The sequence below is a fragment of the Scylla paramamosain genome, chromosome 22 (assembly GCF_035594125.1).
Source record: "Scylla paramamosain isolate STU-SP2022 chromosome 22, ASM3559412v1, whole genome shotgun sequence".
Lineage (NCBI taxonomy): Eukaryota > Metazoa > Arthropoda > Malacostraca > Decapoda > Portunidae > Scylla > Scylla paramamosain.
In genome coordinates this window covers 10,626,100-10,646,329 of record NC_087172.1, presented here as the reverse complement: position 1 = coordinate 10,646,329, position 20,230 = coordinate 10,626,100, and the positions used below count along the sequence as shown (strand labels likewise).

Genomic DNA, 20,230 nt, shown 5'->3' with positions numbered 1-20,230 from the left:
TGAATAAATAGACTGGTTTGTACTTTAATAATGTCAGGGACATTTAATAACTTGTGATTATTAAATAATTCTTTCATACGCGCGTATTGACTTTTGAGAAACATTATTCGAAGCAACTTTTTCTGGGAGACCAAAAGACTATCTTTGTATATGTTATATGCTCCTCCCCAGATTGCACTGCAGTACTGTAAGTGAGGATATATTAATGAAAGATAAATTTGTCTTAAACAATTTCCACTTATAAATTCCCGAAGTCTAAATATAACACAAGTTAATACTGATATTTTAGAGTTATTGATGTCAATGTAATTTTTCCATTTCAACTTATTATCAATAGTTACCCCTAGAAACTTAAATTCAGTCACTTCATTTATTAAAGCATTATCTATTGTTACTGGTGGACACAATGGGTGAGACATAAGAGGGCTTGTCACCATGAATTTTGTTTTATTTAAATTTAATGTTAATATGTTACTCTTTATCCACATAGATATTTTGTTTAATTCAGAGTTTAGATCAGTTACCATGTTCTCGATATTATTACCCTGTAGGAAAACTGTAGTGTCATCTGCATATGAAATAAATTTAAGTTTATCACTTGAGGAATAAATGTCATTTATGTATATAAGAAAAAGTAGTGGGCCAAGAACAGATCCATGAGGAACACCAGATGATATGTTGCTGTAAGAGGAGCATACATTGTTGTAGGAGGTGAACAGTTTCCTGTGTGATAAATACCTATGAAACCATTTATAAGGGTTACCTTGTATTCCTTCTGCTTATGCTGTCACCCTTTCTTCTCCGTTGGGCTCCTCCGATCACAATCTCATATCTGTATCTTGTCCTATCGCTCCAATCCCTCCTCAGGATCCCCCTAAGCGAAGGTGCCTCTGGTGTTTTGCCTCTGCTAGTTGGCGGGACATGAGGAGGTATTTTGCTGATTTTCCTTGGAATGATTACTGCTTCCGTGTCAGAGACCCATCTTTGTGTGCTGAGCGCATAACAGAGGTGATAGTGTCTGGCATGGAGGTGTACATTCCTCACTCTTTTTCTCGTCCTAAACCTTCTAAACCTTGGTTTAACACAGCTTGTTCTCATGCTATACATGATAGAGAGGTGGCCCACAAAAAGTACTTAAGCCTTCCATCACCAGAATCTCATGCACTTTATATTTCTGCCCAGAACCATGCCAAGTCTGTTCTCCAACTAGCCAAAAACTCCTTCATTAACAGAAAGTGTCAAAACCTTTCAAGATCTAACTCCCCTCGTGACTTCTGGCATCTAGCCAAAAATATCTCCAATAACTTTGCTTCTTCTTTCCCTCCTTTATTTCAACCAGATGGCACCACTGCTGTCACATCTATTTCTAAAGCTGAACTCTTCGCTCAAACCTTTGCTGAAAACTCTACCTTGGACGATTCTGGGCTTGTTCCTCCCTCTCCTCCACCCTCTGACTACTTCATGCCACCTTTTAAAATTCTTTGCAATGATGTTTTCCATGCCCTTGCTGGCCTAAACCCTTGGAAGGCTTATGGACCTGATGGGGTCCCTCCTATTGTTCTCCGAAACTGTGCCTCCGTGCTTGCACCTTGCCTAGTCAAACTCTTTCAGCTCTGTCTGTCAACATCTACCTTTCCTTCTTGCTGGAAGTTTGCCTACATTCAACCTGTTCCTAAAAAGGGTGACTTCTAATCCCTCAAACTACCATCCTATTCCTTTAATTTTCTGCCTATCTAAAGTTTTTGAATCTATCCTCAACAGGAAGATTCTTAAACATTTATCACTTCACAACCTTCTATCTGATCTCCAGTACGGGTTCCATCAAGGCCGCTCTACTTCTTCTGGCTCTACTCTTCTGGCTTTCCTTACTGAGTCTTGGTCATCCTCTTTTAGAGATTTTGGTGAAACTTTTGCTGTTGCCTTGGACATATCAAAAGCTTTTGATAGAGTCTGGCATAAAGCTTTGATTTCCAAACTACCCTCCTACGGCTTCTATTCTTCTCTCTGTAACTTCATCTCAAGTTTCCTTTCTGACCGTTCTATTGCTGCTGTGGTAGACAGTCACTGTTCTTCTCCTAAATCTATTAACAGTGGTGTTCCTCAGGGTTCTGTCCTGTCACCCACTCTCTTCTTATTATTCATTAATGATCTAAACCAAACTTCTTGCCCTATCCACTCCTACGCTGATGATAGCACCCTGCACTTTTTCACGTCTTTTCATAGACGTCCAACCCTTCAGGAGGTAAACATTTCACACAGGGAAGCCACAGAATGCTTTACTTCTGATCTTTTTTAAAATTTCTGATTGGGGCAGAGCAAACTTGGTATTGTTCAATGCCTCAAAAACTCAATTCCTCCATCTATCAACTCGACACAACCTTCCAGACAACTATCCCCTCTTCTTCAGTGACACTCAACTGTCCCCCTCTTCTACACTGAACATCCTCGGTCTGTCCTTTACTTATAATCTGAACTGGAAACTTCACATCTCATCTCTAGCTAAAACAGCTTCTATGAAGTTAGGTGTTCTGAGACATATCCGCCAGTTTTTCTCACCCCCCCCCAGCTGCTAACTCTGTACAAGAGCCTTATCGGTCCATGTATGGAGTATGCTTCACATGTCTGGGGGGGTTCCACTCATACTGCTCTTCTAGACAGGGTGGAATCAAAAGCTTTTCATCTCATCAACTCCTCTCCTCTAACTGACTGTCTTCAGCCTCTCTCTCACCGCCGCAATGTTGCATATCTAGCTGTCTTCTACCGCTATTTTCATGCTAACTGTTCTTCTGATCTTGCTAACTGCATGCCTCCCCTCCTCCCTCACCCTCGCTGCACAAGACTTTCTTCTTTCTCTCACCCCTATTCTGTCCACCTCTCTAATGCAAGAGTTAACCAGTATTCTCAATCATTCATCCCTTTCTCTGGTAAACTGCCTGCTTCTGTATTTCCACCTTCCTATGACTTGAATTCCTTCAAGAGGGAGGTTTCAAGACACTTATTCATCAATTTTTGACCACTGCTTTGACCCTTTTATGGGACTGGCATTTCAGTGGGCATATTTCTTTTATTGGATTTTTGTTGCCCTTGGCCAGTGTCCTTCCTACATAAAAAAAAAAAAAAAAGAGGGGGACAGTTGAGTGTCATTGAAGAAGAGGGGATAGTTGTCTGGAAGGTTGTGTTGAGTTGATAGATGGAGGAATTGAGTTTTTGAGGCATTGAACAATACCAAGTTTGCTCTGCCCCAATCAGAAATTTTAGAGAGATCAGAAGTCAGGCGTTCTGTGGCTTCCCTGCGTGAAATGTTTACTTCCTAAAGGGTTGAACGTCTATGAAAAGACATGGAAAAGTGCAGGGAGGTACCATCAGCATAGGAGTGGATAGGACAAGAAGTTTGGCTTGGAATATCATTGATGAATAATAAGAAGAGATTGGGTTACAGGACAGAACCCTGAGGAACACCATTTTTAATAGATTTAGGAGAAGAACAGTGACCGTCTACCACAGCAGCAATAGAACGGTCAGAAAGGAAACGAGATGAAGTTACAGAGAGAAGGATAGATAGACAGATAGATAGATAATCAAAGTTATCAAAAGCTTTGATATGTCCAAGGCAACAGCTAAAGTTTCACCAAAATCTCTAAAAGAGGATGATCAAGACTCAGTAAGGAAAGCCAGAAGATTACCAGTAGAGCAGCCTTGACGGAACCCATACTGGCAATCAGATAGAAGGTTGTGAAGTGATAGATGTTTAAAAATCTTCCTGTTGAGGATAGATTAAAAAACTTTAGATAAGCAGGAAATTAAAGCAATAGGATGGTAGTTTGAGGGATTAGAACGGTCATGCTTTTTAGGAACAGGCTGAATGTAGGCAAACTTCTAGCAAGAAGGAAAGGTTGACAGACATAGCTGAAAGAGTTTGACTAGGCAAGGTGCAAGCACGGAGGCACAGTTTCGGAGAACAATAGGAGGGACCCCATCAGGTCCATAAGCCTTCTGAGGCCAGCAAAGGTGTGGAAAACATCACTGCAAAGAATTTTAATAAGTAGTATGAAGTAGTCAGAGGGTGGAGGAGAGGGAGGAACAAGCCCAGAATTGCCCAAGGTAGAGTTTTTAGCAAAGGTCTGAGTGAAGAGTTCATCTTTAGAAATAGATGTGATAGCAGTGGTGCCTTCTGGTTGAAATAAAGGAGGGAAAGGAGAAGAAGCAAAGTTATTAGAGGTGTTTTTGGCTAGATGCCAAAAGTCACAAGGGGAGTTAGATCTTGAAAGATTTTGACACTGTTAATGAAGGAGTTTTTGGCTAGTTGGAGAACAGACTTGGCATGGTTCCAGGCAGAAATATAAAGTACATAAGATTCTGGTGATGGAAGGCTTAAGTATCTTTCATGGGCCACCTCTGTAGAAAGGCAGGAAATTAAACCAATAGGATAGTAGTTTGAAAGAATAGAGGGATCTCCCTTTTTAGAAATAAGCTAAATGTAGGCAAACTTCCAACAGGAAGGAAAGGTAAATGTCAACAGACAAAGTTGGTTGAGTTTTTATAGGCTGGGTGCAAGCATATAGACAGTTTCAGAGAACAACGTCTATAAACCTACCCAGGGTTAAGGCCAGCAAGGGCATGGAAAATGTTAGGAAGAATCACAATAGGGGACATGAAATAATTGGAAGGTGAAGGAGAGGTGGAAACAAGCCCAGAATCATCCAAGATAGACCTTTTTAGCAAAGAGATGAGTGAGGAGTTCACCTTTAGAGGCAGATGGGATGGCAGTGGTGCCATCAGGATGGAAAAGAGGAAGGAAAGTTGTTGGAGATATTTTTGGCCAGATGCAAGAGGTCTTGATGGGAGTTGATTGTAAAAGAAGATTTAATTTTTTTCTACTGATGAAGATGTTTTTGGCTAGTTGGAGAACAATCTTGACATGATTTTGAGCAGAAATATAAAGTGCATGTGTTTCAGGAGATGGAAAGTTCAAGTACTGCTTGAAACACTGTTTGTGGGCTACCTCTCTATAGCATGAGTTAAACCAAGGTTTGGAAGGCTTAGGACAAGAGAGAGAGTGAAGAATGTTTGCCTCCATGCCAGACACTGTCACCTCTGTTATGTGCTCAGCACACAGAGATGGGTCTCTGACATGGGCTTAAGCAGTAGTCATTTCATAAAAAAAATCAAGAGTAATACTTCTTCAGGTACACTTCATAGTCTTACCCTTAGCCTTGTACTTATTAACTAGATCCATTTATTTTCCTCACCAATCATTTCTTTCTTTGTATCTTTATATCCAATCCATCATAATGCATTCAGTACCCAGTACATGCTAGTACTTCCTCTTCGCATATTTTTTTCAATTATTTATTTATTTTTTTTTTTTGTGTTTATTCCATGTTATCTATATACAGCTAAACAATTATGTTCATTACCACACCTTTCTTAATTTATTCTAAACTTCACTTTTACATATCTCCTTCCATATACAGCAGTGTACTGCCTCCTTAAATAACTTAGTGTTTAAATGATATCAAATATTATGTTTTATACAGGAAATGGTCCATGCCCACGTTCAGGGTGCCTACTGACTCCTGCGCCCAATGGAAGTGTGTTGCTAGGTGGTGGCTACAGCAAGGAGACTGCCAAGAAGGATGAAGAGAAAGGTGTAACACACACAGACATGTTTCTTCTCACTCCAGAAAGTGAGTAATTTGTTCTTGCATTCTTGTGCATGTGTGTTAACAATTGTTAACCACACATACACACACATTGTTTTTTGGCCTAGCTTTGGTTGCCATTGTTGAAACATTTATCAGCAGTCCATTTGTGAGGTAGTTTGCTACTGCCTGTGGAACCCTATTATGTTTGTCTCCTTGGGAGACTTCTTATGGACAGGCATTGGATATAGATAGCTCTCTCTCTCTCTCTCTCATCTCTCTCTCTCCTCCTCTCTCTCTCTCTCTCTCTCCTCTCTCTCTCTCTCTCTCTCTCTCTCTCTCTCTCCTCTCTCTCTCTCTCTCTCTCTCTCTCTCTCTCTCTCTCTCTCTCTCACTCTCTCTCTCTCTCTCTCTCTCTCTCTCTCTCTCTCTCTCTCTCTCTCTCTCTCTCTCTCTCTCTCTCTAGAGAGATAATTATGTATGCATCTGGGGAAAAGTAAGTATTTTGTTAATCATTCTTTCATTCCACTCATTATCCAATCACTGTACTATGAGAGATGTTTTAGATACAATGTCATCAAATTCTTGATTCAAATGACAACACAACAGCATTACCTCATTGCTTCTCTCTACACCATCACTTCCTCCCTGATTCCTTGATTTATAAGATGAATAAAATGTCTTAGGACTTAGATGAAACAGAAGTAAAATGGGAATTCTATTGACAGGTGTTCATATGTCTTGAGGAAACAGCCTTAGGCTTCTTGTAATGCCTAAACCTCCTTGCCCTACACATGCTGTCACAGTCATCACTACTCTGCTATGTTTACACATCAGGATTACCGTGTTCATAAATGTCTCATAATATTACCTATCTGCAAAGTCCAGTATAACTCTCTCTCTCTCTCTCTCTCCTCTCTCTCTCTCCTCTCTCTCTCTCTCTCTCTCTCTCTCTCTCTCTCTCTCTCTCTCTCTCCTCTCTCTCTCTCTCTCTCTCTCTCTCTCTCTCTCTCTCTCTCTCTCTCTCTCTCTCTCTCTCTCTCTCTCTCTCTCTCTCTCTCTCTCTCTCTCTCTCTCTCATAAACAACAGAGAGAAAGATAAAGAGAATAAATGGACTCATAAAATGGTTTACTGTCTCCCTATCACCTCACTGCTTCTGATAAAGTTGATAATCATGAAGAGTGTTGCAGCTTTTACACTACACATATACACATATGACGAAAATTAAACAAGACCAATGGAAATAAGATTCATGTCATAAACAGCAGTGGAACATGTGTCAAAAAGAACAGAAAAATTGGCAAAAGTAGAAGGAATGAGGGGGATATAGATAAAGAGACATGAATGAAGAAGAGAGAAGTAAACTTGAAAGAGTTGAGAGTACAGGCCCAGTCAAAAAACAAGGAGAGAACACAGGAACAAGTGAGGAGATTCATTTGAAAAGTTGTGGACATGAAAGTGAGGAAATGGTGGCACAAAGATGCCACAGATCACCAAGCAGAAACTTAAAAATTATGTTTACAAATATAAATGGTTTGGTATCAAGCTACTGGAACTTAAAGACTACCTAAAGAACAATAAACCTGACGTGATATGCTTAATAGAAACCAAACTAAAAGAGGAAAAAAATGGGATTTGCAAAGGAAAGTTATAGCACATGGAGAAGAGACAGAAAAGGAAAGGGAGGAAGAGGAGTGATGATATTGGTAAGAGAGGATAAAATTAATAATATATGTGATGTAGGAAGAAATGGCTCCATTCATTGCAGGTACGGATGAGATAAGAAACAAGAGAAAAGCTTTGTGGATGATTCTTTTACGGCAGAAATGAAACAGACAGATCAGGATAAAATAATGCTACCAATACACCAATGAGGCTGTAACATAAGGGCCTCCCAAGAAGCTAAATAGGACAGACATTGCCACTCTGTCAGTGCTGTGGCAAATTCTGAAAGAAAAAAATTTTTTTTACAGCATTGTATTATTTCTAGATCTTGTACTTCCTGTGAAATAGTAAGCATTTACCCTAAACTTACTAACCATCACCAGGTATAAAAATTTACCAAGAAACCATAATAACAAAGATAATTGGTGAAAAATAAACACAGCTGTAGAGTAAGCGAGCAGCAGCAACAGTGAAAATGGTCAATTCACCACTCTACTATCAGCTAAAGGAGATCAATATCCCTCCTCCCCATTCTCCTCATCTTCCTCCTTAACAAACACAACAGACAGAGGCCAGAACATTTCACTCAAGTCAACCACATCTGGTCATCCATTAACTCTATAAATACACAATCCACACACAATGTAATTTCTTAAAACAAATAAACAGAAGAACCATGTGCAATGGGCAATTTACTTTCTGAGGTGTGTAGCAACTCCTTTCTTGAAACAGTGAAAGGAAGAACAGGAAAAAATAAATTCCACAACTTCCCAGTGAAAGAGATGAAAGAGTAATGATAATAATAAACTTTTGAATTGGAAGGTAGGCAAACAGGTTGAGTGAAAGCAAGTAGAAAGTCACAAGGTTGTGGGAGAAAGGAGGCATACAATCTGTAGCTCAGAAGAATAGTAACCATAAAAATAACAACAGAAGACAATAAGAAATGTAGTCACTGCAGAAATAATGTTTACAAAAAAAAAAAAATTAAATAAATAAATAAATAAATAAAAATCTTTTATACTCAATTGTCCTTGAATTCATCCTTGCTGCTATATCCACCCTAATGGTAGTATGAGAGCACAGGAATTGCCTCAGTGCCTCAGTGGGTTTGGTAGAGAGCAGACCTGTGTTCTGCTCACCTGACAGCTTCCTATTTTTTCCCTAGTTTGTGGAACCTATAACTTTTTTTTGGGTTACAACAATGGGTAAAGCCAAAACAGAAGAATGAAGAAAAAAGCCTGTGCCTTCTTAGCACTCCTGGAGCAGGGCTTGTCTATTATTTTTGTTGCAACAGATATTGGTGTATGATGTCAGGCAATTTATCAGCTGTAGAGTTGCTGAAGGGTTGCCACCTAGTGTTATACCTCCATGAAAACCTTCATCAATTTAGGACACTTTTCTTCAATGTCACAGCTGTTGTGGAAGGGTTCTTCAAGATCTTGCATTTCTCAATCTTATCAGTCCTTGGAGACATTCTTCCTCCAACAATTAATAAATTGCCTGATGTGACACACCAATATCTGCTGCAATAGAAATAAGACAACCCTTGCTCCAGGAATGCTAAGGCACACACTTATTCCTCATTTTTCGGCTTGGCTTTACCTATTGCTGAAACCTTAAAAAAAGTTACAGGCTCCACAAACTTGGGCAAAAGTAGGGGGATGTCAGCTGAGCAGGGCAAAACAGATCTGTTCTCTACTGAAGCCACAAAGACTCTAAGGAGATTTGTATGTTCTCACATACCACTCTGTGGCTAGTGCAACTGCCAAATGCATGGGAGTTCAACACTTAGATGAATTTAAAGATGATAGGGTGTAAAGATTATTTTTGCATTTTTTTTTCAACATTTTCTTTGCAGTGACTGTAGCATTGCAGCAGTGGGTGAGAAATTTAAGATAGTCTGCTAAAGGAGAAAAGTTGATGAAATAAAAAGCTTTTGACTCTACCATGCAAGTTCAACCTACCCACATATATAGAAACAGTACTCCACATCTGGGCAAATAAGGCCCTGTATAGAATTAAGCACAGTGGAAGATAAGTACAGTGGAACCTTGGTTACCAAACGTCTCCCTTTTTGAGCAAGTTGATTTTTTAAAAAAAGTTTTGAACTCACAATTGCTTCAGTTGCTGTACCATAATTCAGTTCTCAAACAAAGTTACTTGATTTCAAATACTAAAAAAAAAGCAAATGATGCTATTTATTACTAATTTACGAGTATAGTTTCCATAAATATTTCTTTCATTTTTATGTATGAATTTTTATGTAGAATTATCATTCCTATACTATAGGAGCAATTTTCTCAATTTGTAAAAAGGGCACTTTAGCCTCTAGTTCTAGGCTCTTCTGTTCTATCTTTTACACAGGTGCTCTCACTACATTTCTCATACACACTTTCATTGCTTTCATCCTCTCATCTTATCACTCTATATGTCCTTCTCAGAGAACTTGTTTTCACAGCACACATTCTTGGTTGTTGTGTCTGAATCCATGTGCAGGTCTCTGGTCTATGTGCCATTGTTGGCAGAAGGATATTCCTTGATTTTTTCTTACCTCCATAGACACATTAAATTTTTATCCCTTTCATGATTCTTGAAAGTAGCATGGCATGCTTACCTTTTACAGCCCTCTCTCTAATCTTTCCATCCATCTCACTATGGATACCTAGCAATGCTATGATCCCATATAATCAAGCCTCTTATCCTGTGGTGCTGTGATAGCTCATATAATCAAGAATTTTTGCAGTGAATATTTTAAATTTTTATGATACTATAAACTTTCAGATGTGCTTTAGTGATCACTGCCCATTTTCTCCTTCCATCACCAGACCCAGGGAGATGATGACAATGTCCTACATCAATTTTTTTGAGATGTGGGTGATATCCGGTAGCTCTCATAACATGCTAGGTAGAAAGCCCACACTCCACATAATAGAAAACAGTGGTGAAAGAGAAAATGTAGATTGTAAAGACAAACAGTTTCTGTAATACAGAACTTTACATAAAGATGAAACTTGGAGGAAGAAATTATGTTGTGTGCAATTGATTATATCTTGGTTACAATACATCATAATACAAAGAGGTCCCAAAGATATGAGCAGTTTGAATTGCTCGTATAGTCCCTTCTCGTATAATGAAAACACAACTATTGGGGGAAAAGGGGTTAGGATCCTTGACTTCTGTCATAGATAAGTTTTCAAGCTAAGATATACAGTACCAAATGCAACAAACATGTCTGTATTACAGAACTGTCAATAAAGCAACCTGAAAGAGAAAATGCAAAAAAAAACATTTCATATTAATTAAACATGAAATGTCCATAACACTTACCAATGTGTGGTTAATGGTGACTTGCTCACAACTCTTGGACCTCTTGACAATTTCTATCTGCTTTACAAGTGTTATTGGTACTCTGGCTCACATTTAGTCTTACTGGTAGAACTAGCACTGGAACTCATTGGCCACTTAGGAGACATAGTTAGCACTTCAGAGACAAAGATGACAAATAAAAGAACATGCCAGCAGTAACACTGTAACACATCCAAGCACTGATCAGTCACATAAAGCTCAGTACACTGTACTTGTATGTGTTGTAAATATACTTGCAAGCAAAATAGAATATGAATATAATAATGAACAGAAAAGCAGTGAGAACAGGAGTTTGAGAGACACCAAGTTCAGTGTAAAAGAGGACTGGTGGGGGAAGGAATGGTAGGTAGGGAATAAGGGAGGGGTGCATGGTTGTCTTCCATCTCTCACAAACTTGACTCTGTGAATCTGAATCATAGTACATCATCATACAGCCCAGATGTGTTAGAGAGAGGTTGCAGGATGGTGTGCGTTTTAAGTTTTGTAATTTTATTTGCTTGGACTAAAACTCATATCTTCAGATAGATTTTTTGAACTCATATAAAGAAAATACTACCTAATTTACACATCTTGTATCATCAGTTTCTTACATAACGGATGTTTGTATTACAGAACCTCCCTGTATGCATGTTGCACATGAATGTGTGTGTGTTTGTGTGTGTTAGTGGTGTACATGTAACTGGGGAGTACAGGGGGTAAGAAAATGGATGGAGTACAAGTAAGAAGGGAACAGATGGAGGAAGAACAAAGAGGAGTAACAGGAAAAGAAAACACTTATTTCTCACCTCTTCCTCTCTCCCCCTAGTTCTCACTCACTCCTTATTCTTGCTGCTACATATTCCCTCTGTTTTCTCCCCATACCCACATCCTCCTCCTTTACCCTTTTTCCACTTCTTTGCCTCATGTACCCTCCTTTCCCCATTACAAACTGTTGCATACAGCAAGATAAGGCATTGGAACACAAATCAAAGAAGAGGAAGTGAGGGAGAAAAAGAATGAAGAAAGGAGAGAGAGAGAGAGAGAGAGAGAGAGAGAGAGAGAGAGAGAGAGAGAGAGAGAGAGAGAGAGAGAGAGAGAGAGAGAGAGAGAGAGAGAGGGGGGGGGGGGGGCTGGGGATGAGACTTGGATGCATCTCTAACACAGCCAACCCAGCCTGAAGCTCCTAGTATGATATTTATCTGTAGTTACTCCTGTTTCTCCTATAAATTTTCTTACTTCCCCTTCTCCATTCAATTTCAGTCTCACCCAGTATTTAGTAGAAGGGTTGCTCTTGACAATAAAGTAATCAGTATTCATGTAGCCCCCCTAGTTTAATCATTAGAATTTTCAGAAGGGTTTTATTCATGCTGGGCAGGGTACGTGTGTGTTTATATGTATGTACGAGTATGTATGTATGTATGTATGTATGTATGTAACTATGTATGTATGTATGTCACACCCCTCCTCTCATGTACCCCCCTCCCCCATAGTAGTAGAGTGGGAGAGTTTTTGGCATGCTTTTCCTACAGTCAGTCACTACACAGTGCTTACACGAGATAGACATGCTGAGACAAACAGTAGTATTTAGCAAAGACTGGGACAGGAATACAGCTAGTTGGGTCAATTGATTTAAGGGAATGAGTGAGTAATTATCAACTTATGCCCCAGCCTATCTAAGTAGCTTAGGAGTCCTTGTTGTAGTCTGCCAGGGAGTGTAGTTGATAAGAATGGGTTCCAAATGCAGGGAAGTGATTCCTCAGCTGTGTGTGTGTGTGGGCCAAGTTCTTTTACTGTGAGAGGTGAATTACCTACTGTGTGTTTGTGGGCACTTGTCTGTAGTCGTGTTTCTTGTTAGTGAGTTTGTTGCGTTAAGTGGTACTGTTGGCTGAGGCTGCTCAGCCACAGAGGACTTAGGTGATTAGCAGTGTAGTGAAATTTACCCCCTTCTCAGTCCCTGATCAGGCTTGCCATCCAGGAGGCAGTAAGTAACACTACTCGGCTAGAGAATATAACACGCTGATGGACAGTGGGAGGATTTGTTATGTGGGCAGTAGTCCATTGGGGTTTTATACTTCAACCATATATGTGTTGTTACTTGTTATAATTGTTTCTCCCTAGACGTGGTTGTTGATCCTTTCACAGCTGCGGGAGTTATTTGTTGTCGTAGTATTTCCCTTGTCTGTGGGTGGATAAAATAGACTGGCAACCTCATTCTTGTAACCTGGTGTTATGATCTTTGGTAAGAAGGGTGCATGAATTATAAGTGGACCTTGTAATCCACATTAAGGCCTGCACCCAGTCACATAGGAGGTGACTTAGGGGGAACTAATCCAGTTGCAGCAGCTTTGCAGAGGGATAGAAAATTGTGGTCATAACAAAACTCCCTTCTTCCATCCTCCCTCCACTCCACAATATTTCCCTTCTTTCCCCTGCTCCTTTAATTTCTCTTCATCTTTCATCTTGTCTCAAACCTCCCTCCCTGTCACCTCCTCTCCCCTTATCTGCCAAAAATAAAGGGACAAAGTAGTGATACTTTGCTTTCTCCCCTTCATTCATTCCATAGCATTTACACTTAATTTTTCTTCACTCTTTCTCTGTGTCTTATATAATTCCATTTTCATTCTCAATCCATCTCATTCAGTTAGGCAGTCCTCAGGATTGTTCATACTCTTACACTTCATCTAGCTAACTTTCACACTCACACTTGTATTGTCTCTCACTCACACTGACCATTTATCATGGACATTTGGACATTTATTTATCAGTCATGTTTGACCACCAGGATTATATGAATGCAGAAATTGGGAGGAGGGAGGGAGGGAGGAATAACACATTCAGAGAGAAACACTTAAGAGAGAGAGAGAGAGAGAGAGAGAGAGAGAGAGAGAGAGAGAGAGAGAGAGAGAGAGAGAGAGAGAGAGAGAGAGAGAGAGAGAGAGAGTACACACAAAAAAGAAAAAAATGAACAAATAAACAATGGCCAGATGTGTCTCACAACTTCAGAGATAAGGTGCATCTGCTGCTGTCAACCCTTCAAGAGACATCATTCTACCTATCAAGTAAAATTTTCACGTATTTTTAGAAGTGTGCCAAAATTTGAGTACCAAATATTTGCTCTAATAATTTATGTACCAATTTGATCTGCTGTAATGCTTCACTTTCCAGTTGTTATTACATATACTACAGGGTGCTCAAAAAACATGTGTACAAAATGAAATGGATGATAGTGAACCCAGAAATAAACATTTTGTACTTCATGGAGGTATGTACATAAATGCCTCCGTGCAGTGCTATAAGGAAGACAGTTTAAGCATAATTTCCCTAAGTTTTTTTACCTTAACTTTTCTATGAATAATCTGTTTACATACAAACATGGTAACTTAATATACACAACAGTAAGAACATTACTTTATTAATTTCAGTATGATACAAAAACAAAAGAACATTATATTGAAAAGATGATTAACAGTCATCAAGCATCATTTAGAACTGTTTACTGAGCAAAGATGTCTTATGTCAGCACCAAGGAGTGAACCTTTAATAGTAGGCAATAAAATACTGTATGGTGGGCTTCAAAGTAATTCCTTTATTACATTAATAAGTTTGACATGCCATTATGGTAATTTTAAGGTATATAGTGTACAGTAACTGTTTATTAACTGCAGTATCTTTGCAAACACAGGACAAAACTTTAAATTGAAAAGAACATGCACAAAATATTCCATACTTTTTAAGAGTTGCAAAACAATGCAACATGATATTTCAATTTACAGAAACTGCTCAAAGGTATGACCAGTGCATATGCATGCATGAGAGCACCATACCATTTTTCACATACAAGTTTAAAGTTTGCTGGCTCCTCCGCAATTCTTCCAGCAGTGTCAACAATTCTTGTAATGATGTCTTGTTCTGATTTAATTGGTGTCTCATACACAAGGCTCTTCATGTGTCTCCATCGGAAGAAATCAGTGGGTGTCAAATCAGGGAATCTTGGTGGCCAGGCAACATCACCACCATGACCAATCCATCGGTTCAGAAATGTTGCATTTAAATATTCCTGCATCTTGTTACCAAAATGTGCTGGAGCTCTATTGTGTCAAAACCACATTCTTCTGTGGATGGCCAAAGGAACATCTTCCAGCAGTTTGGGCAGCATTTCTTCAAGGAAAATCCAATAAATGTTCCTTTTGGGACAGTATCTTTGCAAACACAGAACAAAACTTTAAATTGAAAAGAACTTACACAAAATATGGATGGAGAATGTATAGACCAATCATTTTATGAATGATGCCCACCTAAATATTAATGCCAAACTGTACCCGATGCCCATGCTTATGTGAAGCGTGTGGATGTGTTGCTGCCCACACATGAGCATTTTACAAATTGAACACTCTGTCACAGGCAATGGAGCCTTCAACAGAAAACAGCACACAAAGTAAAGTCATATTGGAGTGCTATCAGCTGTAGGTACCACTGTGCGAATTCTACATATACAGGATAATCTTGTGGGAGCAATGTGTGCACTCTTTGTAGATGATATGGATGTAGCTGTTCGTCACATAACACGTCCCAAAGCAGAGTATGAGATACTTTGAGAGCAGATCCAATACCTTGTATACTTGCAGGTGGCTGATTTGTGAACATCCTTATTACCTCTTCTTCCCTGACGATTGTCATGCGTATTGGCAGTGAATGTTCCTTTCCATGCAGTTGCCTATGCAAGAAGAAAATGTCTGATGGTTTGGCAAGAGTCTGTTTGGGAAATCTCTCTGGTACATACAGCATTTCTGGTATTTTCTCCAGCAGCACCATACACAAAGTGCATATCAGCCAATTCAGCAAACATGAAGGCCTCTATTTTACATGTATGGAGTTCATCTCAAGACTAAGAGGAGAGTATAGGTGAAGGCCAGCACATTACTGCGTTGATTACTAAATAACCACTTCTTGGTGCCAAAATGAAACAGATTCATTTATTGCACAATTCTAAATGTTTACTAATGATTATTCACCTTGTTGACTACTAAACAACTGCATTTTGGTGCCAGAATGAAACAGCTTTGTTTACTAAACAATTCTGAATGATTATTAATGATTGTTAATCTTCACTTCAGTTCCAAATGTTCTTTTGTTTTTGCATTGTACTGACATTAATAAAGTTATGGTCATACTGTTGTGTACACTGAATTACCATGTTTGTATGTTAGGGTAAAAAATTAGGGAAATTATATTGAAACTGTCTTTCCTATAGCACCACAAGGAAACTTTTATGGACATAGATCATTGGAGTACAAAATGTTCATTTTGGTGTTCAGATCATTGGAGTACAAAATGTTCATTTTGGTGTTCCCTATCACCCATCTAATTTTGTACACATGCTTTTTGAACACCCTGTAGAGCCTATAACAATTATTACTATCACTCATTCACACATACACAGACATACCAACCCAGTCCCAGATATTTGTGGAAAAAGAAAACACAAGTTCCCATTTTCTATGATGAGACCCATATCCCATGTTCTAAAGGACACGTAGTTTACCCTGGGACTGGAAGGTCTTCATTCATTCTTTTGCTGCAGCAGGTGATGTATGTTCACTCCCAGTTTCTGATGATGTCAGAATGGTACCATCAGGCCAAAGCCTTGTATCAGTCCGGCAGGGGGGGCTTCAATGAACATCTCTTATTGATGAATTGGGTTTTTCATGTTGGTGGGGAACCATTCTGTTTCCTTACCTTACTGTCTTTTGATCCAAATAAAAAAGTTGTGCAGATCAGTGACAGACATGGCTTCCTGGATAGACCAGGTGTTGGGCACTCGGGCTGGTGTTTCCCATGGAGGGAAAAAGAAACCTAAACTTTTGGGAACAGGGCATCAGTTGAGGACCTTTCCTATTACTGATATGTTATTGGACTCATCAGTAGCTGCTGCTGTACAGAGTCAAGAACAGTCAGTCTTAGCAGTGAATCCTGTCTTCTGTTGTCCAAGGGTCCCCTTTTCATAGGGCTTGTTGGGTGCATTTGGCTGCTCTGGCTGCTCCTGCTTCCTCCAGTCAGTCTACTCCTCCAGTGTGGTTCTTTCAAGGCAAGGCATACCATTGAGGGGCACCCTGAAGCCAGGGAGGATCTCACTAGAGAGGTTTTTCCTCCTTCAATTCCAGTGGGACATGCCTGCAAAGGTACTGGAGTGATTGGGAGGGATTGGGAGCAGGGAAATGGATGGTGAAGGTCTTGCAGCACAGTTATGTTCTTCCATTTCTGCAGACCCCTCCCTTATCAGAAACTCTGATAACTTTTCCTACATATTCATAGGGGATGGATTGTCATTTGGCCCTGGGTCTTGCTGTGAAGGACATGTTGAAGAAGGGAGCCATAGAGCTGGTTCTGGAGGACTTCCATGGATTCTGTGCCCACCTTTTCCTTATTACCAAGAAAACAGGGAGATAAAGACTTCTCAACTTTAAACCCATTCCTGGTCAAAGCCACCTTCCATACAAAACTGTGGCATTGGTATTAGAGTCAATGGCTGAGGGAGATCAGATAATTTGTTAGACCTGAAAGATGCCTGTTTCTAGATTCCCATTCATCATTCATCTCACAAGTACCTGCTATTCATGAGGCAAGACAAGATTTCTCAATTTCAGACTCTTTGTTTAGGCCTTGTCCCCCACCCCTCCCCCCCCCAGCCCCAAGTAATGCCACCAATGTCAGCAGCTTGGGCACACAAAATAGGTTTTCACCTGTGTTGATATATGGATGACTGGTTGGTTTCAAGCACAACTCAGCAGGCTTGCCTTAAAGCAACAAGAGGTCTCATTCGTCTCTTGTTTAGATACATTTGGACAAGTCCGATCTGGTTCCCAGTCAATCTACACTCTGTCTGATATGGTTCTGGACTCAGTGAGATCAGTGGTTTTTCCCTCAGTGGAATGGATGGAGCATCTCCAAGAAACCAGAGAGTTTCTTTCCTAAACAGCACCACAATTCAATCTTTGGTGGTCTCTTCTGCATCATTTGGTATCCTTAGAGAGGTTGGTACCATGGGGATGTTTAACCCTATTGTCTGCAGCACAGGTCAAAATTGGGCCGTCGTTGCTGATTTTTCCCAAATAAAAAAATTTCTAAACGAGATAATTTTAGGAAATTATTCGTACAATGTCAATCAAAATTTGAAAAGGAATGACCATGTAAAAAAAAAAGGACAGCAACAAAATCAGTCAAATCTTAGATATTTTAGTTTCATTTTGATCACTCACGAAACAATATGACAACCAACAGAAATTAGTGATCAAATAGTTCATTGCCAATGGCCAGCTCCTTGCCAGCTGTACAATTGATTTCCCTTTGTATATGTGTGTGTGTGTGTGTGTGTGTGTGTGTGTGTGTGTGTGTGTGTGTGTGTGTGTGTGTGTGTGTGTGTGTGTTATTTAGCATTTCAGAGGTGAGAGGCATAATATTTTCAAAAGGTAGTAAGGTCTCTCTCTCTCTCTCTCTCTCTCTCTCTCTCTCTCTCTCTCTCTCTCTCTCTCTCTCTCTCTCTCTCTCTCTCTCTCTCTCTCTCTCTCTCTCTCTCTCTCTCTCTCTCTCTCTCTCTCTCTCTCTCTCTCTCTCTCTCTCTCTCTCTCTCTCTCTCTCTCTCTCTCTCTCTCTCTCTCTCTCTCTCTCTCTCTCTCTCTCTCTCTCTCTCTCTCTCTCTCTCTCTCTCTCTCTCTCTGAGTCATCATAATCCCACTGTTGTCTGTTACTATGATCTGAGAGGTCAGGTGAGTTTGAGTGGTCACATTTAAAACAATTTCAGGCAGGAATTGCTATGGCAACAGGCTACCATATGTTACTCCACTACCTTCCCAGCCATCAGTTTGTTGTTGGTTCTTATAATGACTGAAACCAGTACTTTGTAATAAAAGGAGGATTTAATGTAGTTCATTTTCATAAAATTGCACTCTGTTAAACACCTATGTATAACCAAAACTATAATAATTTTTGTTTCAGAACATGACAAGTCTGGCAACAGGTGGAAGTGGCAGAGTGTGCGGCAGGGTGGAGTACGGCCTTCACCTCGCTGTGGTGCCTCACTAGCTGCAGGAACAGGGGAACGTGCCTATATCTTCGGGGGTGTCTATGACCAGGAGGATGAGGATGATGATGAAGGGGGACTCAAAGGAACCTTTTATAATGATCTCTTTCTGTTGGATCTGAAGAAGGTTGCCTGGCATACTGGTGAGTGCCATTTGATTTATTTCTATTGCAGTGGCCACCTCTTTGGCAGGGGTTCCTTGCATGTGTATATTGCAAACAAGTCATACAGGGCATGTTCTGTTTATTTACGTGGCTCCACATGGAAGAAGCATTTAAATAATACTAGAAACATCAAATAAGATTGTAATAGTTTTTTTTATTTTTCTGTGAAACCACAAAGGATGTCAGTAATTTAATATATATATCTTTCAAGGCCTCTAGCAGATAAAAATAACATTTTGTACATAGAATAATGATTTTTTTAGCCTTCATTGATAATATACGAGTATGTGTCTGCTAAGATTACAGTTAGATTTATGTTTGGTTAAACTTGCACTTAAAAAGGTGATGTCCTGTTACTATTATAGCTTAAGAAAATAGTATAAATCAAAATAAATTCAATTTAAATGCATTTTCTTACATCATTATTAGACAAAAATTATAATACCATAAAAAAATTTTAATTTGACTGTCATTAGAAATATACAGACTTACATTATAATCATGCACCAATGCAACAATTGCAACATTCATACAGTAATTATTTGAATATTGTAGATCAGCATTCTTCTCCCCTCACTCTCCTTATTTTTCTTGTCTCTCTTCTTGACATGCCCAAACCTCTTCAGTTTTCTCTCTAGCTTTGTTCCTTTGATGTATTCATTCCTGATTTTTTTTTTTCTTGTCTCGTGATTTTTTAGAGAAAATCACAGCATCTTCATTTCAGCTTATTCCAGCTGTACTGTCTCCTTACCATGCAACATAGTTGGCCTCTGAGCTGGTCTCATACTTTTTTCATATATAGTTTCTGGAGGAATCTATCTGTCTCAAAATTCCATCGAGTTTGTACTCTCTTCTTAACTTTTATAATGTAATTTCCATTATTTTGTAGGTACTGTGGATCCCAAATAATCAAATTCATCAACCTTTACCATTTCTGCAACTTTTAGCTTTATCGTCCCTTTTGAAATACAGGTACTCCATTTTGGTTCTGCTCACATTCAATCCTCCTTTTCCAGTACATGTCATCCCTCCAGCTCTGCCTCCATTTCCTCCTATTTCTCACAAGATATCACACTATCTGTGAACATGAGGAGGAGGCAGTAGGCACCTGCTGAAACGATAATTACTCCCAGTGAGGTCTAAAGCACTGGATCAGGGGGTGCTGTGAAGTTGTCATTAAACCCAGCTGTGACCTCATTGAACATTTCTCTTTGTGTCTCACAACTCAAGGGAGTAGTCACAGCTTGCCTTCTAAAGACAACTCTCTTCCTTCACACAAAACTACAAGCACCTAATTACACACACACCCTTCACTCAAAATTCAAAATCATGGTGA

General features: G+C 39.5%; 1 protein-coding gene across 8 annotated transcripts in view; it reads left to right on the top strand.

Annotated features, from left to right (window-relative positions):
• LOC135111535 (kelch domain-containing protein 4-like) overlaps positions 1-20,230 on the top strand; it is a 147,585-nt gene that overhangs the window by 88,233 nt on the left and 39,122 nt on the right. For all 8 annotated transcript variants that reach the window (XR_010273770.1, XR_010273768.1, XR_010273769.1 and 5 more), the window contains 2 exons: positions 5,538-5,687; positions 18,646-18,873. Coding sequence is in view for 2 of the 8 variants with exons in the window: in XM_064024944.1 (XP_063881014.1) it covers positions 5,538-5,687; positions 18,646-18,873 (378 nt within the window). In the remaining 6 variants the exon portion in view is untranslated. The remainder of the gene's footprint in view (positions 1-5,537; positions 5,688-18,645; positions 18,874-20,230) is intronic.